Here is a 27,167-nt window from a genome sequence, read left to right as displayed (position 1 = left end):
AGGAAACCCAGGAATAAAGGCCGAATGAAGAAGGATGAAGAGGTCGGGGTGATGCAGCTACACATCAGGGGACACAGGACCGTCAGGGGCCAGCAGACATGAGGACTGAGGCACGGGACAGTTTCATTCTAGAGCCTTTAGAGGTGGCATGGCCTTGATGGTACTTTAATGCCAAACTGCTAGCCTCTTGAACTGGGAGAGAATAAATGTTTGCTGTCTTAAGCCACCCAGTTTGTAGTACCTTGTTTCAGCAGCCTGAGGGAATTAATACACTGACTCATGGGCATGAGACTCAAATGTGCTAATGAGCTTGAATTCCTCTCATGAAAACATCACTAAGATTAGCCAGTGCTTTTTTTTTTTTTTTTTTTTTACAAATGGGAACCAATAAACTGAAGCTATTTTTAAAGAGCTGGTGTAAGGTTTTGAAAATGTTTCACCAACCCAATGGTATTCTTACTAGGAGTGGCATATCACTGTTCAAGGTCAAGGTCAACCACTGCAGTTGAGTAACGTGAATTTCTACCCGCCATCTTATACTACGCAGAGGTCTTGCTGTGCTCGGTTTGTAAAGGGCTAACACTGCATACTCACCCATGGGGCTTACCTGGGCCATGTCATCTAAACAGTTGAAAATGTACTTTCTTGCTTCTTTTGACTTAATCCCCGTCTCTGCTTCATGGTCATCTGGTGTCTGGTCAAAAGAGGCAAAAGCTGATTGACTGGTCTTGTGAATTCTTTCCTCGTCACTGTGACTCCAACCCTGGAGCTTCTGCTTCTCATGGAGGGTCTTTTTCCCATCTTTCAGAGGACACTCTTCTTAAAGTGACCTGCTCATCCACCACACTAACTCATCTCTCTTCTTTCCTTCCCACAAACACCCTTTGGGGGCCTACTCTGAATCAGACCCAGAGGGTTCCAATAAGAATATGCCACATCCCTGATAACTCTTCATTCTCCCCCGAGTTTAAGGGATAAGGTGAGATTCCGCATGTGGAGAAGCAGAGGCCCTTTTCCACATGGTTTTATAAATTTAAATTTTATTTCTCAAACTCTCATCTAGAGGCTCTCACTGCCTGCCAGGCACTGTTCTAAAGCCCATGAGCTCATTCAGTATTCTTCACAACCATCCTAGGTAGGACGATGACCAACCCATGTTCTAGAGGGAGAAAGAGGAATGGCAAGCTTAAGGCAGCATGGCCAGGAAGCGGCAGCTGGCCCCAGAGTCCTCCTAGGGCTGGGCCGCACACATATGGTGCCTGCACCGGCCTTGGTCTAGGAAGCTGCTGTCTCCAATTACTAGGGGTTTCTGGACTCATCCATGGATCACAGGTAATTGATCCTCAAAATCTCACTCAAGGATGCCACACCTGGAGCTGCTAGGATCCAAGCTCCGATCCCAGGAACAGCCAGACACAGAGGACTGAGGCTCCTCACGAAGACACAGAAGCGAACCCTGCCCCTGGTTGGCCTCACCCTTCTCCACCCCGGAACTCTTTTTCACTGGACCTGACCTTGAGCTGCTCACTCTCACAGTTGCCAAATGCCAGCCCTCTCATCAACAGCCTCAGAGTGCTTGCTTAGCTCTCAAATCTCTTTTCTAGATCTGCAACTACTGGCCACACTTTATCATTAAATCATATTAGAATTTGGCTGTGGTTTCTGTAAAAAAAAAAAAAAACACACACACACACACAAAAAACCAACAAACAAAAAACCCCACCTACTCTCTTGCAAAAAAAGAAACACCTAAAATGAACATAAAACATACTTAAGACTTGCATTATTTTCTCCTTCCCAGGAAAACACATTAATTTTAATTACCAGGCACAGATCAAAGTGAAAGCAAAATATGTTTCCGTTAAAGTAAAACCACCCAAGAGTTTATGGTGTGCAATGGCGCACTTTACCACCTGCCGGCTCGGACAGACAGACCCCTCCTTAGAGCCTTAGGATGCCATGCTGCTGAGGCTGTTTCCTCTGCCTGGAAGACCCTCTTCATGTTTTTGGGCCCAGCTCAAATGCTCCTCCCTGACCCTCTGCCCCAGGCAGTATTCAAGGATCCCTCCTCTTGGCCCCACACTCTGCTCCTACCAGGGACAGGGCACTTGTGACAGTGGGGGTGTGGGGGGTGCGGGCTTGGTCTCGCCACATGCGTCCAGGTTCCCTTTGGACTGGGAGCTCCTCGAGGGTAGGGGGTGGTTCATTTCTGTCTCCAGCACAAACCCAACAAGTCATCATGGTTTACAGGGATTATATCCCAGGAGTTTAGCCACCAGAACTTGGGATTTGAGCTTCGCAGGCAGCAAGCCAAGCAAAGGGGTGCTTTTGAACATCCGAATTCATCCATCCCATATATCAACAATGGTCACCCCCTCTCCCATGCTGCTGGCTGAATCAAAGCGAAATCCAGGATCCACGTGCCGATGGTCAAATCTCCCCCACTAAGTGGACGGTGCCCTTCTTCCCTGAGTGTCGGGCACTGGGGAGGAGTGGAGGGGCCGCTCTTCCTACCTTCAGCCTCCACAAAGGATACGGCGAGTCTGTGTCACGATTGAAAAACCTAGTTGTCTTTGTCCCTGCGCTTAATAAATATTCAGCCGGCAGACCCTGTGTTTGTGAAATATACCGAATCTGCAAGAAAAGATGAGAAGGAGGTCAGGCCATTCCCTGTCGTACCTATGGTGTACTCATGGCTCTAGTGCCTTTGACAAAAATGACAATTTTATAGGGAAAGAAAGAAGTAATAGAAGAAAAAGGGGCAAGAAAGAGGAATAAAGAAAGAAAAGCACTGTTACGGGAAGCAAGGTTTGGGAGACCAGGAAATACCCTATAACCCCACCCATGTGTCATGTTATAAAGGAAGTGCTTCTTGTGAACGCCTGAGCTGCCTGGACCCACCTGATCGTACTCGGAAGCTCCGGGATAGAGCGGCCAGCCCAGGAACAGCTCCGCGATGACACAGCCCAGGGACCACATATCAATTGCCTCACAAAATGGTAAACCAAGGATGATCTCAGGGGCCCTGAAAAGGAAGAATGGGAGAGAAATCATTAGCGATTTGGAAGTGCAGGCAGCTATTTCTATATGAACTCTACATAGAATTCTATCTTTCAAACCCGGGGTGCCATGACTGCCTCCCTCTAAAGGACCTGTGGTTCTTGCACTGCATGGCAGTGATCCCTCCATTCTTGGGCTTGGTCCTCCCCCGTAAGCAGGCAGTGTGGTCAGATGGCCGGCTGAGATGAAGGGTAGGTCTAGAATAGACCTACAGGGAGCCCCATCCATTGACTTCATTACCATTATACTCTAGCCAGATGAGCTAGTAACCACTTTAGAGAGACTCAGGAGTTATCTTTTGTAATTGAAAACCCAGGAAACCAATCTTTAGAGAATGCCTGGTTTTTTACAAAGGAATTCTGAAATACAGGTCCTCTACTTTCAGTAATATAGAAAACAAGCTGCCTCTACCCCAGAATAAGGGGATTCAATCCAAAATCCGTTAATGCCAATGATCCGTCTTCTTAGGAGTCTGAATCACGCTTTTGTAAGGAAATACTATTTTTTTTGTTGTTGTTTTATCATCAGCTTCTAAAAACTTAGTCTCCTAAAAAGTCCTCTAATATTATAATTATAGAACCCTGTTCCTGAATCCATAGTCTGGGTACCAGTCAGAACTCCATTATAAACCCGTTCCTGACTGTAGCATTATGTCCCTTCACGTGATAGACAAGATTACGTGCCGGAGCTTCCGAAGGAAACCACCTAAATTCAAAGGGAAATTTTCACATGTAGTTAGTAACGAAAACCAAGGACACCACAGAGTGCATTTTCTTTTCTAAGAATGTGTCATGATTAAGTAGGGGTACATTTTGGAGAAAACCTGGTTCAAAGTATGAACACAGCTTAAAAAAATGTGGCTCAAGGCGCTCTGCTGATAATGAAATGCATTAGCCCAGCCTCTGTTTTCTCTGCAAATTTCCCACTTGATTAAGCAATGCCAGAAGACGCCACTCTCCTATCCTTTCAGGAGCCTGGAGTGGGAGCAGTGGGAGCTGGGGAGACGACTCCGTCTGGGTTATTTTCACCCAGCTAACACAGGAGGAGGGAGCAAGAGTGTGGTCAGAACACCTCCCCTTGTCTCGGAGCTTCAAGCTGAATGCTCCCACTTAGAAAGTATCTCCCCACTTTTTTCTTTTAAATTTGCTCTCATTGGCTCATCTTTTGTCTCCAGATCATAGCACTGAAAAAAACCAAGATGTTTTGTTACACAGTCTTGATTTTTCAGAAGTAAAGAGTTTCCTCATTTCCTCAGAGCTGGGGATTTGGCACCTCCACCAGGTGCTTGCTTCTAGAGCGCCATAGTCCTCAGTCTGGGCTCCAAACACACTTTTGCCAGAGTCCAAGGCCGGGTGGGTCTTCCCAGGCTTGGTAGGAGGGAGTTACTGTGTGTGTGTGTGTGGGGGGTGGTGGTGGTGCAAGCTGCCACTGATCCTACTTAATGGGTCTTCCCCATCCCCTCACTGCTGGCAACTTCGGCTGCCAGGGTTCTGCCTGGCGCCTCACCCTCGCACAGGTCTTTGTGTCCTCCAGTCCTGGGTGCTGACGGCTAGGTGAACGTGGAAGGATGCTCTTGCCCTCTGGCGCTGGTGTACTGGGGAGGTCTGTGCTTGCCTTAGGATACATCCCTGCCAGATTGCCCTGTGTCATGGGGCCTTCAGTCCCACACCTGGCCAAGGTCACTGTGTCCAGGGTTGCCCCCACACACGTGGGCTTCCAGAGTCCTCTGGAAGTCACCTGCCAGTCATCTCAGTCGCAGTGCTGGACGGTGTACATGGATGAAATGACTGCGGGTTGCCTCTAGCAATGCAATCTCTCTTATTCCCTATGTGTCAGAACCTGCCTTCCTTTCTGCCGTCTCTGTTCTAGAGTGTTCTAGAGAGTCTCCTCTCACATGCAGACTCAGGCCTCTCCTTGGGGAACGAGTGCCTGTCCTGGTTCCTGCTCCCCTCTGGCAGGCTGCTGCTGCAGGATCAAGCCTCTCCACACCTCTGTCTCCCTACTCCTGTGACCTGGGCTTTTGCCCCTCGTAGTCTCCAGGTCGGGTCTTGGGAACATACTGGGCTGGTCTCATGGGGGCATCTCTGGACTTGGCCACGGGGCCGACCTTCCTAACAGATTAATCACTGGTTCTCACGCCCCGAAGCAGGCCGTGTGGAACCTCTGGAAACCCATTTCCCAGGTTCTGTTCCCTGAGGATGTGCAAGGTGAATCCAAGACACAAGACGGGAGCGAAGGGCACTTCAGTGATGTTCTCTGGCAAGAAACACCAGACGTGGGTTTCGTCAACTGATGTTACCTGAACAGGTCTGTGAAGAAGGCTCACAGTCCATTTCCTACTAGAAAAGGAAGGGGCAGCCATTCATGGCACCACGGTGTGCACAGCAGAACATGTTTCTTGCTGTGACCACGATGAACGAATGCTCAAGCGTCAGGCTAGATGCTTGCGGGACAGAGGAAACAGAAGGCCCGGTCCCGTCCCCGACGGGCTAGCCCACGTGACAAGGAAGGCTGAACACTACTGGTGTGCAACACAAACACGCAGACGCGAAAACAGAGCTAATTCAAGTGTACAAACACGCTCCAGATTCTCCCATTTCAAAAACTAAAATACAACACAAGAACAAAGCAAACCAAACACGAAACCAAACGCTTCCTCCGTCCGTTCACAACCCTGCAGCTGTGGCCCCATTTCTCTGCCCCTGACCCCCCAGATCTCCAGGGTGGTCTCCCGCAGCATCTCCGCTTCACCCCCCATCTTCTCGCCCTCCTCCAGCTGACTTCCATCCTCTGCTTCACTCAAGGGCGCCGTTGTCACGTCAACTGGTCAACTTCTCAGCTCCGTGACCCGAGAGGCACATGTCTTTCCCACGGGTGACCATCCCGTCCCATGCCCGTCCTGAAACATGCAGTCGGGGTTTTCACAATGCCACACACTCCCGCCTGTCCGTTTCTTTTGTGGGCTTGTCCTCCTCTGGCCACCTGCTCTGTGATGGCAAAGCCCCAAGGACCCCTTGTCTTCTCTCTCTGCACCCTTGTTCTAGGTTAACAGGGACTGAATTGTGTCAACTCCCGAAACAGACATGTTGGAGTCCTAATCCCCGACACCTCAGAAAGTGACACTATTTGGGGACGGGCCTGCTGCAGAGGTGGTTAGTGAGGATTGTGTCACGTTGGAGTAGGGTGAGCCCTGAAGCCAGCAGGACGGGTGTCCTTAGAAGAGGGAAATTGGGACACAGACGTGGAGGGAAGATGGCCACGTGGGGATGGAGGCAGAGGCTGCAGTGAGGTCGCCAGCAGCCAAGGGGTGCCCGGGGCCGCCAGAAGCTGGGAGAGGCCTGGAAGGAGCCTCCCCGACTGGCTTCAGAAGGAGCATGTCCCTGCCGACACCTCGATTTTAGACTTCCAGCCGCCAGGCCCATGAGAGAGTAAATAGCTATTGTTCCAAGTCCTGCGTTCTGTGGCGACTGTCTCCGCCGCCCTAGGAAGCTGACAGCAACTACATCCACTGCCCCAGGTCTGGACTCCATTCATTCTTCCAAACATCCATCTCCACGCTGGACCCTTCTCAGCTCCAGAGGTACGTCCTGATGGCCCAGCGCCTCCCTGGGAATGACTCACAGTCGCCTCAAACTTAGTCTGGTTACAAGGGAACTCTTCCCCTTGGCCTCCCCTCCCCAATGCGTCCCTCCCTCCATCCCTCCCTCTGTGGGGCTGTCTCACTGAAGGGACTCACGGCCCCTCCGGCCCGCTCTCATGCTGGAAACCCAGGACACTCTCTGGTTCCCACCTCTACCTTGGTCCTCCCCACCAATCCATCCCTGTCGCCGCTCGCAAGGATCTCTCAGACTGGCCCCCGATTCTCCATGTCCGCTGCCACCACACTGGCCCTGGCCACCTGGAGCCCCCTCTCGGGTCTTTCCTTCCCCCATGGTGGCCGCTCTCTGCACAGCTTCTGGAGCAGACAGGCCACCTCTCCCTTCGCTCTCAGGCCCACAGAGGCTCCCTGCTGCACTAAAATCCCTCCATGGCCCACGACCCTGCCCTGCTCACCACTGTCCTTTCAATTTCAATGTCTAGAGGACCGCAGCTCCTGGACCTAGAGCCTCCGTGCAACATGGTGCTTCTGCCTCGAATGCTCCCTCCGCTGGCACTCAGATGGCTGCCTCCTTCTCATCCTTCAAACCTCAGCTTAATTGTCACGGCCACAGACGGGCCTCCCTTGACACCAGTTAGTCTCCATCCCCGGTGCCATAAATGTCACTTTATAGCACCTTCCCCAATAACCTGCTTACCGTCTGTCTCCCCCTGCTCCGTCCACAGGGCAGCACAGTACCTGGCATTTAGTAGCCACTCAATCAATAAGGATTTGTTGATTGAATAAACCTTTATTAAATATAAGAAAGCGCTACAATATGTGATTCACACGGAAAGTTCTAAGGCAGCACAAAGAGGACAGCAGAAGGGGTAAATCTTCGCGAGGGAATGGAAGCTGGGCACGAGGGGCAGGCTCTCGCCCGAGGAAGAGCAGGCCTCCGTGTGGGCAGGAACCCCGGGAGTGGGGGCCCGGGGGACACCGGCCTGCGGGCGGCTCACCAACCGATTCCAGCAAAAAGGCCAGAGAGAGTGGCGGGGGTTTGCAGGGGGCTCCAGGGTCCTGAGGGGGCTGACAAGGCCTCACAGTTTAGGTCTCCAGAGCCCGTCTCTTCTTAACTCTCTCGAAGCCAGCGCCGCCCTCGGCTCCCAGGGAGACCAGCTCCCTTGTGCCTCTTCAATCCAGGCCTCTAGCCTTTGCTTTGTCTTTTCCAATCCGCCCCCAAACTCTCCCTCATTCCTTTTCCAGCACACACGATACCCTGATGACATCTCTGCAACAGCCTGGCCCCTCCCGCCTCCTTCCTCCTCAAACACACGCTGCCCACCTTCTCCGTGCTGGCCACACCAGGGGATGAATACACGACCACCCATAACCAGCTTGGTCCAATAAACGTGAACTGGGCACCAACTGTTCTGAACACCGTTTGCACACCGGCTCGCCGTTAAGCCTTCTGAGGGGGCAGGGTCTGTTGCTCACGTGCTCCATAAATGCCTGCTCGACACCGAGGCCCTGAGCCCTCGGCTAAGGAAGGTGCTCTTCTACCTGGCTCTCAGTAATCTCCGGGGGACTGAAGACCATTCTGCTGCGATCCTGCACCTGCCCTGTTCCCTGTGCTGCTGGTCCATTCGGCTCTGAGCCCCTGGAAGTTCAAAGTGAAGCCTAAAATCGGTTTCTTTTTGTTCAGTGCACCTGAGGCACGTCTGATGGTTGCTGAGGCCCATTTACTCCTGACTGAAGTGAAAACCATTCTCACCAATGGTGAGTCTGAGCGAGAAGTTGGCTCAAGCTCCACTCATTCACTCACTCACTCGAATGTCCAAACCGCCATTTCCTAAGTGTCTGCTATGTGTCATGCACGGTGCTGAAGATTGAAAAATAAATAAACCAGACCCTATGGCCCCTCCAGGAGCTCCCTGCCTGGCTGCAGGTGAGAGCATGCCAACAGCTAACATACAACGTGCCGAGTACATGCCCAGTGCACGAAGGGGGAAAGACTATGGGGGTGGAGAGGCAGAGCAGGGAGGGCTTCCTGGGAGAAGTCTGAGCTGAGTCTCGGTAAGTGCACAGGTGGGGGTGGCCTCCGGGGCACAGGGCAGGGGGAGTGCATGCCCCACCCTCGCCCCATCCCCGTGTCACGGCTGTCGGCAGCGCTAGCACAGTGCCTGGGCATGGAAGGTGCTCCCTACGCATTTGTAGAAGGAATCGTTCTGTTTCAACCCCACACTCTTAGCGGGCATCAGTTTCCCCTGAAGCTAGCACCATCTCTTTGGCAACATGCCCTATGACGAGAGGCACACTATTTGGCCTTTCTGTTTCAAAGTTTACATACGTAAAAACAAAAAGAAAACATTCTGGTTTCTTCCACGGGGGCTGTTTCTGTTCTCAGTTCAGTTCCACAGCAGGTAGGGCTGCTGGCTTGGGAAACGGGCCTTCCCCCTTGGGCTCCAAATCACCCAGGTTCTGTTAATGACTCATCCTTCATTTGCTACCCCACGGAATCATCTTACACAGTCTCCTCATTGCTATTTTGGGACATCAAAAATACTTTAAACACACATGAAGTGCCAGACAAAATTTGCACCTAAGAGAGAGATTGTTCCTTTCTAACATTCCCGCAGCAAGACACAGAAAATTCTATTTTTCTATAGAAAGAGAATAAACAACTGTCATTTTCGACACATCAATTATGGAAGCTTTGATATTTCACTCCACTAGCCTTCCTAACAGCACCTGGAGCGGATAGGGTATTCCCAGATCATGGCCAGACCATGTGACCCTGCAACGGAGTGACCCCCAACAGAGGTGTGGAGACCACACAAGCTGAGTGGGAATGACACACGCTCGTAGGCGGAATCCGGTGCTGGCAGGTTCTAGCTGTGTGCCTCGACTTCCTGATGGTGGTATGAGGCTGAAATTAAACAAAGCATCATAGGATGCACCTAGCAAAGGGCCTGGCAGAGAGCAGGCAATCAAAACATATTAAATCATTTATCTGTAACACGTCTGTGTCATAGCAGTCGAATAAAGAGCATCCCTTTTCCTCATTTTTAAAACCCACTTTCTTCCTTATAAGTGGAAACACTAGGAAAACTGCTTAAATATATTAAAGCATACATATTAAACATTTTTGTCTCATTTATTTCTATAAAAAGTACAAAAATGAATATAACCAACAGCCAAATACCTACCACCTAACTTCAGAAAGAAAAGTGCCTAGCCATAAGCCCCACACTTCCCCTTGGCATGGGGAAACCTTGTCCGAAGCCTGCATCCATGGTACCACCTCTTGCTCACCTGGCCTCTCCCGGCTGAGTGGGCGACCAGAGTCGATGTCTCGACCATTTTCACGGTGCACTTGTAAAACAAGTGCAAGGTTCATGGCCACTCCCAACTTGGGCAATAAATCTGCAACACTAATCAGAGAGCCCAGGAAGAACTGTACATTTCTGGAAAAATGTTACTCAATTTCTCCGAGTTTTTATTTCACCATCTATAAAATGTGATTATTAATCTCTCTTTTTTTCTCTTGTGTCTCTACAGCAGCATATGAAGATGAAGATAAATGATGGTCGGCAGAATTATAAAGCAGTTTGAACTCCTTGGAAGCAAGACACTCTATTAGTCCATGGTATTTTATAATCACTGATATTATAAGGTGTACTTGAATTGAACTGCAATGAAAAAGCCCAGTCCCACAAATATATGTAGATTGAAAGTAACCTCAGTATGGCTGGGGCAGAAGCAATCAAAATGCAAAATTGTATTTCAGATGGGTTGTTCAATCTTATGTTTCCACTGCAAATATAAGGGGACTCGGAAATGCTGACATGAGCTCTGAGCCACTATTTGTGCTGGTGACCCGGGGTGGGAGGCAAGGGGTTACATCAAAGAACACAGGACCCGAGAAACAGCAGAAATCAGAAGACTGGAAGGAGGCTATTTTAGAGAAATTGAACCGCAAAGCTCGAGGGATCTGCACAGTAGACAGCCTGCAGGGTGAGTGCAGGGGCGCATATCTCAGGGCAGCCAGACGGAGAGAGAATCCATCCTTTGGTCACCAGCGGGATGCTAGGAAAATGGGGAGCAGCGTGCCCGGAAGATGGCTTCATACCATGTCTGGGGGACCCAGGAAGGTCAAGTGGAGATCTAACTAGTGATCGAGGCCTGGTGAATCCAAGGCCAACCTGGGATTTGATTTTGAGAAAGACACAGCTTCCTCAGTAAACAGGACATGTGAGAGAAATAGCTTTGTTTTTGACTGGGGTGCTGGGGAGATGAGAAGGACAAGGGGACCGAGGAATGGAGCTTCAGGGAAGAGCCACAGGGTGAGGTTGACCAGGAGTCCACTCGCTGCATGAGCTTGCACTCAGCCAAGGTGATGAGGACTCTGTCCTTGTGATGGCCCAACCAAACACTGTGGACTGTAAGATTTCTAGACACACTCCACAGAAGTAGTTTTGCCCTGTAATACGCTGAGGATGGTACTGTGGTGGAGGGCTGCCGCAGGGAGCAAGGCTCTGACTCTAAAAGGAGAGCTAGGAAAGATGCCCCACTCATGCCTGTGGGCGGTTCCAGCTCAATGATACGCATGCAGGAAAATCACTGCACGGATGTTCTAGAAGTTCTACCTCGGGCGACACTGCTGATGTCCATAACACTGTGTGCTGATGAGGATCATTTCAAGACCCTCACCAGTGATTCTGTTCTAACTGAATGTCTCCAGCTATCATCAAGAGAAATGCTCAAGACATCAGAACGATTCATCATGTCCATATGGAAGGTTGATTATAATAACCACGGTTTGGTGTAGATCTTGTCATCATTCTCATGCCATGCTTGGACAATCTCCCAAAGGAAGCTGGCTTCTTTGATTCAACTGACCATTTCCAGTGTAATGTCAGAATCAGAGTGACAATTTTTTTATCTGTATGGGCAATGAACATCTTGGCTCGGAATGAGACTTTCCTGATGTACACTAAATACATATATGGTTGACCCTTGAAAAACATGGGGTTGGGGCGCCAACTCCCACTCCACCAAGCAGTTGACAATCCACGTATAACTTGACTCCCCCTATTGTTGACTGAAGCCTTATTGATAACCTAACTAGTCGATTAACACATGTTTTAGGTTATATGTATTATATACTGTATTCTTACAATAAAGTAAGCTAGAGAAAAGAAAATGTTATTAAGAAAATTATAAGGAAGAGAAAATATACTTACAGTACTGTATTTATAAAAAACAAAACAAAACCTGTGTGTAAGCGGACCATGTTGTTCAAGGGTCAAACCTATGTTGTTCAAGGGTCAGCTGTATGGTCCCCACCCCCACTCCACTCCCATGCTGATCCTTGTGTCCCAGTACTGCTTCACCCCTGCAAACAAAGTACAGCACCCAAATCTAACTTTCCCGCTTACATACCAGAAGGAAAGGCTGGATCTGGAACTTAATCCCCAAAGCTTCTAATGATATTGGTATAAATTCGAAACCAGTTCTCAGATGTCTGGAGTCTATTCTGATGGTAGCCTCAAAATTTCTTCTGCATCTCAATGAGAAATGTCCCTAGGAAGAAATCAGCTTGGACCCCACAATGGCTCATTCCAAAGATGCTTACACCGCCCTGTAATTCCTTACCCTGTCGACATACACTGTGTCTACGTTGCAAGTTGCTCCCAGGCTGGTCCCTAGTGCCTTTGACCATGAAGCCAAGGGTTGCTGGACAAGGCCTGGTCTTGCCTCCCACCCCCCACAGGACTAGAAGATCATCAGGTTTTATGCTCTATGTGCTCAAGGGATGTCTGTGCCCGTCAGCCAGGGAAAGAGAATCACAGGTTTCTGCACGTATCTACACAGACCGATTCTTTTCACTCATATGCCGCTCAAGGTTTTCGAGTCTTTTTTATCTTTATTAAATTATTTTTTATTGTATAAGATAAGACACACACAAAGAAGCGCACAAAGCAAAAACATATAGCTCAATGACTTATCAAAAAGCAACGACCAGGGTCCCTACCAGCCTGGTGAAGACACAGAGCACGGTCATTGTCGCAAAGCCCCTGCACATTCCCTCCCATGTGCCATCCCCTTTCCACCTGTGGTGGCCCCGTGTGGCCTGTGCATCAGTGGGCAGCGTGGACCCCAGGCCTCACGATGCAGGCTCCCCAAACAGGCGGGCTAGAGGGAGGGCTCAGCACAAAGCCCCGGAGCTGGGAAGATGACAGAGCTGGCTGAGAGAGAAAGGAGACAAAGCCTCAGACGGTCTTTTTAGCCCTTTTTGTGGATTGTTTTTCTTCTGCTTTGTTGCTAGTCTGTTGACTAAAACTGAGGGTTGAACTGTGCATTTAGAGCTTCCCCAGGGAGCCTGCCCATACTCAAGTCCCGCTGCCACCTCTCAGCTTCCGGAAGCTGCTCCTCTTTTCTCTGCACTGGGAGGGAATTTGGAATTCCTGGGGAATCAATTATAAATGCAGCACCTTCACTTGATTCAGAGAGGTGATATGTTACCCACCAGTGGAGTGAAAACGAGATGTCAGGCCAGGGGGTAAAAGGCTGGCCTCTTTCACACGAATCAATCAACTCAAGGCTCACCCTTTACCCCAGATAAAAGCATATGAAGAAGGTAATATCACTTACTTATGTGCAACTTTAGTGATTTAAATGTCAGTAAACATTTGGTTAATATTTAGTTTCAGTGAGTTCATAGTGAGTCCCTCCAAGTCGTTTGCTGGATGAACGAATGAACCCACACAGGGCTGAAGAATGATGATGTTTTCCTGCTAGGGGTCCCTGGGCCTGCACGGGAGAGGCCCAGGGGTTCACAACACTTAGTGAGTGAACTGTAACAAAGACAAGGCTCATCCTTAGCCTATTTCCTTTCCTTCCAGCACCATCGGATCATGCGGCGCGTGGGGCTAAATCACGAGGCATTCTCTACAGTTAATGGCCGAGGATAAGAAACAGGGACTGAAGATGGAAACCTGCTCCTTCTTTGAAAGGGTGATGCATTCAGTGTCACCGACTGGAGACACACCAATCGAGACAGTAGAGGCCGGAGACCTGAGATATGAAAGAGAATCCCCTGAAGAAAGATGCCAAACACAAACCGGAGGGTCAGTTTCCACTGTGGCAAGAGGGATACTCCCACACCCTCAGAAGAGGCCTCCTTCCCTGTGTGGCACTTTGGGGAAAGAATTACTGAGGAAGAGGGGGCTGAGGGGGCTGACGCCTGCTGACACACTTCCTGAGCCAATCTGCAAGTGAGGCCAGGAGCCGTCCTGGCCAGCGGAGCAGGTTCCGACCCAGGAAGTACAGCACGAGTCCCGTCTCCAAGCAGGCAGGCACGAGCGGGGCCAGAGAGCCCGGTGGAGGAGGCAGGCCTTGCTCCCAGGGGGAGTGCACACCGTGTTCGCCTTGCCAGGAGACCAAACCCACAGATGAGGGCAGAGGGCGCAGCTTTCACCCACATGGTGGCCTTAACCACAGCCTGTTAGGACGAGACACAGTCGGGACAAGGCAACTGGTTGGTTGTTCCAGCAGGAGTTTTGCCAAACAAAATGGGCATAAAGTTTAGGTCTCCGGCCAAGGGCAGCTTATTTAGGGAAACCCTTCCAACACTCAGCTTTTCCTAAAGGAGCTGAAACAAAACAAAACAAACCAAGCCCAAGTTTGCTTTCTTGTGTTTGTTTGGGTCACGGAGGAAAAAACCAAGCTGGCTCTTTCCAGCTCACACTAGGGGGTGCTGAAGTGCAGCGGACACGGGCTCTGAAAGGCCTCTGAACCTTCAACCCTTTGGGACGGAGGGGTGGGCATCCCTCTGGGGAGGGCCGCTGGGCCTCATGGTCAGCAATGCACAGCCAAGTGTGGGGTGGAGCACAGATGTTTCTGTCGGGGGAAGGGGAGGTAGCATCCCCCCAGATGAAGATAGCACTGCCCTATCTTCCCACTGACTGCTTTTCTCACCCTAACCACGGGGCCTCTTTGTAATCCCAGAGCCGGGCCTCTCTTGCATGCCTGCAGAATGGAGCACCCTCCAGCAAAGGAGAGCAGGACGTTCCTTTTGCTCTCTTGAGCACCAAACACTAGTCTAAGCCAAATGAGCTAACCAGCGCATGGAATCGGGGAGATACCACACATCGGTGGAGCTCAAGGCACAAAGTGAAAAGAGAGGCGAAGGGAGGGAGGGACGGAGGCAGAACCTTCCAGACTCATTGGAGTGGTCAGGGTGGGGCCCCCGGACACCCCCGGTGTTCCCAGTTTGCCTCTTTGGAAAGCACCTCTTCTGGCCGCCATCCGGGCTCTCAACTGGAATCCTGCCTCTTCCAGAAGCCTTCCCTGCCCGAGGCACCCTCCTGTTCCATGTTCCCACAGCACACCCACGGGCCGTTCGGCTCTTCCACTCATGCCTGCACTGATACTCATGATTGTTTAAAACCAGCTTCTCAATGAGACTGGAAGCATCTCGAAGTGGCAGATTGCATTCTTTATGTCTGTGCACCTCACAGCCCCCAGCAGAGTCCTGGGTCCTCACCGACGCTGGCTATCACGCTTTACACTCAGGAGCCAGAAGAGGCTATGGCTACATTCTTTCTCCCCTACTGCCAAGCACTAGGCAAGAACAAAGTAAATGCTCAATACACGATGTTTGTTGAACTGGACTGATTATCTGAGGGAGAAATAAAAACGGGTTGCTTACTATTTGCGTGTTCGTTTTAGGGTAAGAGAAGAGGTAGGGAGCAGGCAGCTCTTGTGAGTTCTTCTCTGATAATGGGGATTTCCATGGGGAAATCTGAACAGAAACCGATAAAGCTCTATTTTTAATGGGAAAAGCTTGGCATAGGAAGTTTGTATCTTTAAAGTATATGTAAGTGGAGGAGCGGTGGGCGAAAAAGGAGAAACTAACTACTTGGAGATGAAGAAAGAAATCACCAGAGAAAACGTGAAGAAAGGAGGCAGCGAGGGACATTTTTAAAATATTCAACTAAAAAAACCCACGAGCAATTAAGTGGATGTTTGAAAGAATGGCAATGATGACTGGTGTGAAGAGCTCAGTTTCTTTTTTGCCAAAGAATAAAAGTTCTGAACTATCACTTACAGTCACTGCGTGCTCGCTTGTCATGCTCGCCTCTGGGGAGCGTCCGCTCTGTAAGTAGGACTAGGTGTGTATGCACTGAGGCCTGCCCTGGATTCCCCCATGAGATCAGAAGGTCCTAGAGGAGAAAGAACCTATATTTGCTTCTTCATGCGGGTGGTGCCTCTGCACACAGCAGGTGTTCAATCAACATTAACCAACTGAACGGAGCTAACCGATTTCTGTCCCCAGTTTGAAAGACTCTGACACAGAACTCTCTAGTTCCTTTTCATTTGGCCTCAAAAGACTTGGTTTTTCAGGAAACAAAACAACCCCAAATACCCCAAACATTCAACTCAAGATTCAACTGCAAGGCTAAGTGAAACGCTTCTGCTGCCTCTTTAACGATGCTTATTTGTGTGAGAAACAGAGACCTTCCTTCTTTCTCTCTTCTGGGGCTTCTCGACTTCACAGAGGCTGATAGACTTCAGCTGATCCTAGAGCCCAAAGTTATGGGACATCACCGGGGAGGCAAAGTTCAGAGCAGGAAATCGACAGCGGTAGAGGGAAGGCAGGAGGGCACAATGCTGGGCATTTCAGGCTGCAGAGAGGAAGGGAAGGACACACGGGACACATTCCCCAGCCTTGGTATTCCTTTCCTCCTAGGATCGCATCGATAGCCTCAATGTGAATGAGCATCATTCCTGCCTGCACGTTAACATCTGGTTGAAATGACTATTCTGCAAGTGGGAGCTTGCGGTCCCTCCCTGGCTCCGTCATCTTCCTACCAACAGCCATGTCCCACACATTTCTTGCCGGGCCACCTGCACCATTACCAAGGACCACTCTCCGCAGTGCCCTGCTTGGCCGGGGTGGGGTGGGGGGCAGAGGGAGAGAAAGGATGCTGCAAGGCGATTTTCTTTTCCTGTATATACTCTGTTCAATATGGACAAATATTTGTGTAGCCTCTGTGTTTACCATTAATACTGGGACAAAGTAATTAGCGGCTAGATTCTTCTTTGGGAAGCAGCGAAGCATGGGGGGCGGGGGAAGCAAAACCCCAAACGGAAGAACAGAAACGCTAAACGCTGGCATCTGAAGGTATTATTCAAAAACAATATGGGAAAAGGCAGAACTGTATTTCCTCTGTTCTTCTAAGGGGAAGTTCAGAAAAAGGTCAGAAAGAGAACAATGCCGGCCATCTATCACAGCGGTCTCTAACCTAGAAAGGTTACTTACAACACTGCAGCCTCATTTCTCAATTCTGTAATTACCACCCCCCTTCCACAGATCGCACACCACCTCGGCCTTATGAATTATACATTTCATTTCCATTTACCAACGCCCCAACTCGGGGACCACCGCCAAGGCGCAGTGGGTGGGGCCTGGGGGGGCGGTGGTGCCAGACCCCTCCCCAGGTGCACACGAGAATGTTGCACAGCTCCACAGCCCCAGTGCACACTCCTGGACTCTGCTTGTGTTGACCTTCAATTCCCAGCCTAAGGTTTTGTTTATTGAACAAATAAGCACTAGCTATCAGTGGGGATTTTCCTGGGGGAAATCACATCAGGGCACCTTTCCTTCCCCTTAATATTTTCATTCAGGTGAAATCTGGTTAAAATGAATATTAAGGATGGTTCTTGAAGAAAGCAAAGGTAACGTGCAGCCTGAGGGTGTCGTGTGTGTGTGTGTGTGTGCGTGTGCGTGTGTGTGTGTGTGTGTGTGTGTAAGCCCCAGCAGCGCCCACTTAGGCCTGCTGTCTGAGTTGGGGTGGGAGGCTGGATAGGAGGTACCAGAAATAGATCCCCCGACAGGAACTGGAGTAACCCCTCTCCCCGTCTGTAGCCTCTGATTAACTGGCGCCCCCTCCTACTAATTCAGAGGGCCCCCGGGAATCTCTGGGGGCTATTTGTCTTCACAAGTGCTATTAATATATCAAAGGGGTTCTACTCTTTATTCAGGACGCTGCTTCTTGGGGATTTTCCTTTCAAATCCTTAAAAAACATTAGGTTCAGTAGAGAAGTGTCATCTCAGGCAACTGAGAGAATATCAGAACAAGGAGTACCCCGTGAAGCAGACAGAGGTAAGCAATAATTGAAAGGGTTTCCTTGAAAAGCAGCTGGTACACCTGAATCTATCACTCTAAGAGGTGATACAGGGAGGGTTTTAAAATTATTTAAAAAAAAAAAAGACTGGACACATTTAGGGAAGACAGTTCTAAGATGGGCTGTAAAAATAGGATATTTAGGGGCACCTGGGCGGTTCAGTCAGTTAAATATCTGCCTTCGGCTCAGGTCATGATCTCAGGGTCCTGGGATCAAGCCCCACATCAGGCTCCCTGCTCAGCAGGAAGTCTGCTTCTCCCTCTGCCCCCTCCCCGCAGGCCCACGCTCTCTCGTGTGCATGTGTGCACTCTCTCTCTCTCTCTCTCTCTAATAGAATCTTAAAAAAAATAGGATATTTAATTTCTGAAGCTGATCTCAAGAACACAATAGTAAATTGGATGACTGTTATATAACTGTTATTCCCTTAACGTTTTTTTGAAAAACTACTCTCAGTGTTGGATCATTTGTTTAAAAGGGATTTATTGAGGGTCTATGACAGCTAGCCTCCAAGATGGCTCCCAGGGATGCTCACCTCCTGGTATTTTCAACGTCCTCGTGTGGGCCCCTCCAACACCGAACAGGATTTTGCAGAAACGCTGATGCGTGACTTGGGAGATGAGGTCATAAAGGACGTGGCGGCCGCCCACGCCCTGCCCTCTCTCGGATCACTGGCTCAGGGAGAAGCCCGAGCCATGGTGTGAGGACGCTCACTCCAGCAGTCCCACGCAGATGCCCACATGGCAAGGAACGGCGGCCTCCTGGCAGCCGCCAGCACGGCCCGCGAGCCACGAGCGCGAGCTGCCGTGGCCGGTCCTCCACCTCACAGGAGAACCTGAGCAGAACCGTCCGGCCAAGCTGCGGCCACGTTCCTGGCCCACGGAAACTGTGAGGGAATCCACGTTTACTGTTGTGCGAAGCCCCTGGGTTTTGAGGTCACTCGTTGCACAGCCACAGGTGATGCCCGGGTGCGGGCGTACCTCAAGGAGAGGACAGAGCACAGAAAGGAAGGTGGCGGCTCATTCTTCCCTCAAGCCTTAGTTGAGCATCTGCCTGCCACCCACCATTGTAGTAGACACTCCATTTGGTCCCTTCCCTGCCGTGGCAGAGGCTCTGGATGGGAATGAATTAAACGCCCCCTTAAAATGGTGGAGGCAAAGTGGTAAGTGGTACGGGGCGGCGGGGCGGGGGGGGGGGGGGATTTTCAAGCGCCCACAGGCAGCAAGGCCTGAAGGGATGGGACAAAGGTTGCAAACTACCCTCCCCCAGAAAGTATCCCACACGGAGCCAGAAACTGTTTGGCCCACAAAGGACTTACCATTTTTTTGAATTAGTTACTAACATTTAGAAATCAGGTGACATTTCCTGAAAGCCTGGATTCCCAGCTTCTCCCGAAAATCCAAAGCCCTGGCAAATCTGGGCTACACATTTGTGCTTGGCAATAATTCCCCCAGGCTGACTAGTGCTGCCCCCTGCTATAGCCTCACCAGCTCACTGACGTTACCTGCCCGGCCCTGCAGGCCCCTGGGTTTGAGACCCCCGAGGGAGAAACAGAGGCAGGAAGACTAGTAGAGTAGCGACGCAAAATTACTGTTTTAGCAGTATACTGGGGACTTTTGAAGGGCATAAAACTAGTTTTCTCTGGTGAGGGGCATAAAACTAGTTTTCTCTTATTAAACTACCCCAGAAGCAAGGGACACCTTAGAACTTACAAGGCATATAAAACGATTATTCCGCTTTACATTAAACAGCACGAACTTTAATAGGAGAGATCCCACATTAAGTTTATGCAATGTTTGTTTATGAAGGTCTTCATTATATAAGACCTCAGCTGAGAGGAAGTGCAATGCTGGAGTCTCACTTTGCTGATTTGGCTTTCTACTCTAACAATAATTTACAATAACAGAAGAAAGGAAGGCTCTGGCGCCATAACTCAGTGACTATCTGCCGGATTCTCCCCTCCTACGAGATACAATAATATACCCTTTTTGGCCTTCTCCCAACTCTCCATTTGAAGCAGGATTATAATCAGTTTTCAAAGTGGCTTACTCAGGAATTTAACTAGCCAACCACTGGATAACGGATTTGTGAACAATTCTATACAGTCCTTTGCAAATTTTTAGAAGAGGAATATAATGTTAACAGCATCATGCTCTTAATATCCTCCCTAAATAGTCAAGTGCTGGATGGGAAGAGGGGGACCCTTCTGCTTGCTGAAAATGCTGCTCTAGGTGGTTTTATATGTGAGAGCAGGGGTGGGACACTCTGCCTGCCTCTCACCCTCACCCCATGCTCAGGGAACATTATTGAGTGATTATGTAATAAACTCAATCACCAGTATTTACTGAGCTCCTAGTGTGTCCAAGACTCTGCTAGAGGGTGATACAAAGCCATGGTTTCTGTTCTCAAGAAGCTTAGCATCTGGTGTACGTGTATAAGAAGAGGAATGCAGACAGGAGCAAGATAGGACAGATGCCAGTTAAGATTGCCAGCAATCACTGCCTTTCTGTCGACAAATATTTGCTGAGCATCTACTATGGCTGGTTGCTCAGTATTTGGTAATTAACAAAAAAGATGGTTTTTGCCCTCACACAGCTTAAACTCTTTTAGAATCTTAAGCAGGCTCCATGCCCAGCATGGAACTCCACTCAGGGCTCCATCTCATGACCCTGAGACCATGACCTGAGCCGAAATCTAGAGTCGGACGGATGCTCAACCGACTGAGCCACCCAGGTGCCCCTGGAGCTTAAACTCTCACGGACTGTGGCAGACTCCACTCCGGGCTGGGAAGAATAGGGGAGAATTCCAGGAGGCAGGACTTCATAAGACCGTCAGGGATAGGCAGACTTCAGAGAGTCCACAGGAGGGCCAGGGCCTGCAGGCTGGAGGACAGTGTAAGGAAAGGCACAGAGGCAGAACACAAGGAATGTTCAAGAGACCCGGGAAAGGACACGAGGGGCTAGGCCTGGATAAGTAAGGGGCAGAGGGCACCAGGGCAGAAAATACAACTGCTGTACTTCCTGGGCTCCAGCCCAGAGGTAAGACAATAAGCTATTCTTTGATTCTTTCACTCAGAAAGTACAGACACAAGGGCATTTGTCTCTCAACGTAACTGGAAAATGCAGTGCTAAGAACTGTGAAGTGCTGTGACGTGGACAGCAGGTTTAGAGATTTTATGGGACCAGTCACACCTCCCCATCGCCACACACAGACCTAGGGAAGGAGGCCTCTGCTGGAGACAGGCCACCGAGGGCTGACAGGCGAGCGAAGGACATAAGCTTCCAGCACTTCAAGCAGCACAGCCTGGGACTCCCGACCCAGTGTGATGGGGATCTTCAAGTGTTATACAGCATCAGCAAAGCCTGCCCACCTGTGCAAAGTTTTCTCCTTCCCAAAGGCAGGGGAAAAGCAAACCACGCCTCCCAGCCCCCAAGACCACGTCTTTATTAATGCAGGGATAGTTTTATCTATGTGCGGACTGGTGCGTTAAATGACAAAAAAGCAAAACGGGGTCCCGATGGTGCAGAGACCCGATGGGCCCACATTCACACAAATCAGGCGCTCCACGTCCAACATTAAAAACACATCTTTGGAACGGCTTATGGCATTTAGGAAGGTGAGGAGCCCTTGCCGCACCTCTGTTATAGACTGAGGCTTCACTGAGCCCGTTGCCTGGGCCCACGGGGCCTCCCCTGTGAAAGCATCCAGCTCTGCCCATCCATGGAGGAGGGCAGTGATCAGCGGGAGAGCCAAAGCCTGCATGGGAAGGACCAGTACGATGCAGAAGCTTAAAGGGCCAGCAAAATTCTGGTTTTTAAAAAAGCTTGCTCCTGATACTCCTGGTAATATCAACTCTCAAACCACGCCCGGGATTACCCACCCAATATTTATTTTGGGGAACAGTTTAAATCCAGAAAAAAAAGCTATTAATAAGTTAAACAAAAGCTGCTGAAGGGAATTCCTGTGAGTGGGTGGTTGAATAGGGTGATTTCTGAAGTCCTTGCCAACACCATGATTCTAGGATTCTAGCAATGCTTTCCTCCTGATCACATGCAATCATGTATTCACAGGCAACAAAGAGCAGTGGAAAAGAATGCATCTGCATCAGGGCTGTTAGGACCAGGGAGGAACTCACTTGGATAAAAACATGCCTGTAGGAATGAGGGTCCTAAGCCTGGAGCCACAATGCCCAGGAGCAAGTTACTGAATTCCAAGAGCCCACAAGGTGCACACTTAATGGTATTAACCACGCGTAGTTAAGGGACCACAGTTACGAGAGACGCAAACCAGGGAAATCGTGGAGGGAAGTACTGAGGAGGGAAACAAATCAAGAGCAAACAAATTTATGATAAAAAAGCAAATCTCAGCCTCCCCCTTGGAACAATTAAGCCGTAAGTTAGAGAGAGGAGACAGAGTTCTGATGGTAGAGCAAAGCCAGCAGACGCTTCAAAGGTGGGATAAGATCTTGTTTTGGATGTGCCTAATTCTGAGCGTCCACTATCCTAGCTGCTACCCGTAATCTTCTTTAGTGGAACCCCAAGGAGGTTGCTAACCTGTTTGCTGATTACATTGGAAGGCCAGTCTCAGGTCATGGCTCTGCCAGTTCTTCTCAAGGAGGGTTCTTCATCTGAACCACAGAACACAGAAAATGATCTGAGTAACTATCGCCTTCTTAGGCAGCACCAGGAGTCTGGGAGAGAAGCGGATTCATTACACACAATGGACACCTTAGGGCTGGAGGACTTAATTCTCCCCTGGAAGCCTGGCTGGAGAAGGCTAGATGCTGACCAGTGGACAGATTTCTCACTCAGGCCAGCAGCATGTGGCTGACCAAAAACAATAGGGCCCCTGTTTCTTTGTAGCCAGCGAGGGCAAAGGGGCTGGGAGGGACGTTCTTTACTGAAGAGTACTACCTCACTGAGCTCAGCTGCTTTTCTATGGCCCTGGTGTCCACGATTCCCTCGCTGCCCTACTTCTTTCCTGGGACTCTTTTCCTAACCTTTTCCCTGCTGCACATCACAATTAAGCCATTCAAACCGAACTCTCTGCTCTATAAGCATGCTCAGGTGCACGGCTCATGCAGCTGAATTTAATGGCATTCAATTCCTTCTGTACTCTTTCAAGTCCGAAGCGGTCTTTCTCAAGTCCATCCTTTCGCTAGACTCTCCAGGCCTGGAGCCCAGCGGTCAGAACTCTGGCTGGTAAACCCAATTGCAATCCCAGGCTGTAGCTGCAGCTTTTTTACAACTGGAGTGGGATTCTTCCCCAAGTTCCTAGCCGTCCAGGTCAGGCCTCCGGTGAACATGAACATCATGTCACCTCATGTCATCCTATAGCTTCTGCCGTGGGAATGCCATTCCCCTTCATTCCCTGTCCTTGGCCTGTATCACAGACCACCCTTCCGAGGGCGTGTCTCCAGCCTGTGAACTCCCGCTCGGCTACAGCGGCATTCTCTCTTTTCTGCCCTTTCTTCCTGCCGTGTCCTCATTCCCTTATTCGGCCCTCCCTGACCCCTTTTTACGCCCCATCACCATACAGGGAGGTGGCTCGTCTTCACGTGGTTTGGCTGTAGGTATGACGTTACAATACTTGACTGCACGTTAACACCAACACCTATGATTCTACTCTCTTATTCACAATTTGAACATTGAGATGCGGAGTTGCTTGCTCCCTAGCTCTAAAATCACCTTTGGATGGGTAATTTTGGCAAGAGAAACGCTTATCAAATACAAACAGCTTCACTGGCTGCGAATATGAACTTTACTGGAAAGGCCTCTCATGGTTACAGAAGCTCATATCTGGTCGTCGCCTAACCATTCCTGGGTGCTATTGTCTGTCTCCTGGGAAACCGAAAAGGGGAGGGAGTGGAGAGAAGGCATCATGGGGGAAAACAGAAAAGCCTCTGGGGTTTCAAATGGTACATAGTAGACATATCAGAAAAGTAAGGACAATTTTTTTTTTTTTTTTTTTTACTCAGAGCCCCAGAATAGGCTCAAATAGAATTTGCATGACCACAGATGAATTTGCCTTTCATGTCTACCACAGGGCATTTGCTTTTCCCTTCTATATCATGACTCAGACTTTATTCAAATCCTTTCTTTAAAAAGAAATGAGAAATTGGGCGCCTGGGTGGCTCAGTTGGTTAAGCGACTGCCTTCGGCTCAGGTCATGATCCTGGAGTCCCGGGATCGAGTCCCGCATCGGGCTCCTTGCTCAGCGGGGAGTCTGCTTCTCCCTCTGACCCTCCCCCCCCTCATGCTCTCTCTCTCATTCTCTCTCTCTCAAATAAATAAATAAAATCTTTAAAAAAAAAAAAAAGAAATGAGAAATAAACAACAGAATGAAAATCACTATTTGCTCTCTGTCGTAAGGCAGGGGGAGACAGGGGCTGAACTGAGGTCAACCCACACAGCCCGATCATCTGGACAGTTACTGCCATATGGCTTGCAGGGCTTTGTTATAGCCACGAGTTGGACCTTGCACCTGTAATCACGTGTTCTCGACAGCACAGGTGTTTCCAAATCCTATTTCAATGGTTGAATTCATTTGTGATTCACAGTCCTTTTGGCTAGTGGCTGAGAATGGGGTGGGAACCACAGCTTGCACAGTGCTGGCCAGTCTAGATACATAACAAGGAAAGAATTATTCCAAGAAATGGAAGATATTCGAGTTTCCCTGGCAGATCTGGTGACAGAGAAACTCACAGGCCCTAGATCTCGACAGGAGATAGGAAACGGTTTGCGAACAAACAAGGGGAACTGCATACAATGAAGAGAAACAGAATCTGGAAAGTCCAAAGGACATAAACATGAACATTCCCTTCCCCGGTCTGCTCTTTCACATTCCGGAGGATCACGGCTTCTAACAGACACTCTTTATTCTGGACAATATCAGTGTGGTGGGGTGCGGGTACACTGATGCTGGGAGAGGGTGGGGGTGGGACAGATCCTTAACATTTGGGGACTCCTGTGGTATAAATGCTGCCCCCATGGCCGATTTCAGGCTGCCAACAGTTTCACTACTAGCTTGCAACATTCCTGATTATTTAACAGTCAGCTCCTGCAAGCTGGTACAAGCCAGCTCCAGCACACGGCTGGATGATAGACACTAGACACCCTGGGAGTATAACCTTAGACCTAAATTAAAACTCTCTTCTCCAGAATCCCTGAGAACTACTCATCAAACCTCTGTTTAATCCTCCATTGACGACCTGCTCCCTGAGTCTGAATCCGCCTACCCCAGAATTCCCTGCATGTCCACTGATGAGTGCAGGAAGATAAATCTACCTGTTGGTGGGGGTGGGGTCTTCAACATGGCAACCCTCTGCATATCGGAAGCTAGTTGTCATGAACCTTGAGGTGTTTCTCCTCCACGTTAAACATCCTCAGATTCATTAACCACCACCCTTCACATCGAAAGTAAAACTGCTCCCTCCCACGATAAAGTGAACATGATCAAAATATGATACAACAAGACTATTACCTCCCTTGTTCTAAATACTGTTTTCTTACTCTGTCCTAAGACTGCAATAACCCTCGGGACAGCCATCTGATACTGACTGCTTACCCTCATAACTATCTCCCCCAGAGCCTTTCCTATCCCAAGGTCTTTTAATATGTTCTCCCATTAATTCTCCCACTAATTGATTTTTTTTAAACATGCTAAAACTAAAATGATTCTTACTAAATGTTATATGGTTAACTTGGCTCATGCTTCTGTCTTATTGAGATCTTTTTCAATTTTGATTTTATCATTCAGGAACTTAGATGTTCTTCCAAAGTTTGTGTTACCCACAAACTTGATAAACAAGCCTTTTATGTCTTCATTCAGTTCCCTCACATAGAATCCTGTGGCATGCTTTAAGAGACTTTCCTCTGACTGGAACAAATCTTTAATCCATGCCCTTTGAGTGAGGTCCTCCTGCCAGCTAAAAGCCACCCAACTCTACCCCTGTCCAGTCTCTAAAGATTTTATTTATTTGCCAGAGAGAGAGAGAGAGAGAGAGAGAGAGACAGAGAGAAGCAAAGCAGACTCTCCACTGAGCAAGGAGCCCAATCCCAGGACCCTGGGATCATGACCTGAGCCGAAGGCAGACGCTTAACCATCTAAGCCACCCAGTCGCCCTACCCCTGTCCAGTCTTTATTTGTCCATTTTGCTCATGGAATTTCAAAAGCTTATCAAATGCTGAGCTGAAATTAAGAATGTACTCTTAGCAGAAAAGAACTACATGAAGGTAAGGATTTTTCTGTTGTCCGCCCCTCCCCCTGCAGATCTATCCCTCCAAGAATGCTGTGTAGAAAATAAATGGGTTTCATTTTGCATGCTTTTTTCTCAGGGAAGTCACATGGGCATCTTGTGATCGTTCCATAGTTTCTACTCCCTAATAATCCCTATTAGAATCTTCCTGGGGGGGCACCTGGGTGGCTCAAATGGTTAAATGTCTGCCTTCGGCTCAGGTCATGATCTCAGGGTCCTGGGATGGAGCCCCATGTCTGGCTCCTGGCTCAGCGGGGAGCCTGCTTCTCCCTCTCCCTCTGCTCATGCTCTCTCTCTCTCTGTATCTCTGTGTCTCGAATGAATAAATAAAATCTTAAAAAAAAAAAAAAAAAAAAGAATCTTCCTGGGAATCAGTGACAAGCTTACCACTCAGGTGCCTGCCCGGCTTCCTGCAAGTCTTTTCTAGGTCTCTCTCCTGTATGTGGTCCTAAGCCTGCTTCCTGACTGTCAGGGTCCTCAGTCACCTGTCCTCACCACACCCCTTTGGCTCCATCTCTGGCAGCCTCCTTTCTGACACTGCTGGCGGCACGGCTTCCTGCTTACACCTGCCTCAGCCCATCAACTCTCTCCCTGCTTTCCGCCTTGCTAATTTCTACCCTATCTTCAAGGTACACTGCAAGCCCCTTCCTCCATGAAGCATTTTCCTCTCCAATCTGGTCCCTAGTGATCTTTGACTTCTTTATGCAGTATTCATTTAAATGCTTCCAGTCACGTATGCATAGAAGAGCGGCCTTCGCGACCTCCACTACTGGACTGGGGGTCACCACGGTGAGCTCCCGCTCTCCCTCTCTCGTTTTTATATCCACAGAGGTGGCAGTGGAGTGCAGCTGGAGAGCCACAGGGCCTGGGTCTGAAAGACGGCTCTGCCGCTCAGGAGCTGGACCACGTCATGGGCTCCTCACCTGCCCGAGGTTCAGATGCGGAGGCGATAATCAAAGCTCTTTAGAAACTGAGAAGAGCCACACAGCTCTGGGCTACTGGTATTATGCCTTAGCTAAAGGATATAAACCACAAAGCCACCGAGGAGTGAAGAGGAGGTTTTAAGGAAGGGTTGATCCT

General features: G+C 49.4%; 1 protein-coding gene across 5 annotated transcripts in view; it reads right to left on the bottom strand.

Moving 5' to 3' along the window:
* The window catches only part of HIPK2 (homeodomain interacting protein kinase 2), a 183,539-nt gene that overhangs the window by 60,628 nt on the left and 95,744 nt on the right, over positions 1 to 27,167 (bottom strand). For all 5 annotated transcript variants that reach the window (XR_004298993.1, XM_032401465.1, XM_032401467.1 and 2 more), the window contains exons 3-5: positions 2,902 to 3,025; positions 2,515 to 2,634; positions 608 to 694 (exon numbers count right to left, since the gene is read on the bottom strand). Coding sequence is in view for 4 of the 5 variants with exons in the window: in XM_032401465.1 (XP_032257356.1) it covers positions 608 to 694; positions 2,515 to 2,634; positions 2,902 to 3,025 (331 nt within the window). In the remaining variant the exon portion in view is untranslated. The remainder of the gene's footprint in view (positions 1 to 607; positions 695 to 2,514; positions 2,635 to 2,901; positions 3,026 to 27,167) is intronic.

This window comes from Phoca vitulina, unplaced genomic scaffold (genome assembly GCF_004348235.1).
Source record: "Phoca vitulina isolate PV1807 unplaced genomic scaffold, GSC_HSeal_1.0 scaffold4, whole genome shotgun sequence".
Taxonomy (NCBI): Eukaryota; Metazoa; Chordata; class Mammalia; order Carnivora; family Phocidae; genus Phoca; species Phoca vitulina.
Note: the sequence above shows the minus strand (reverse complement) of the source record. Positions and strands in the feature narration are given on the sequence as shown.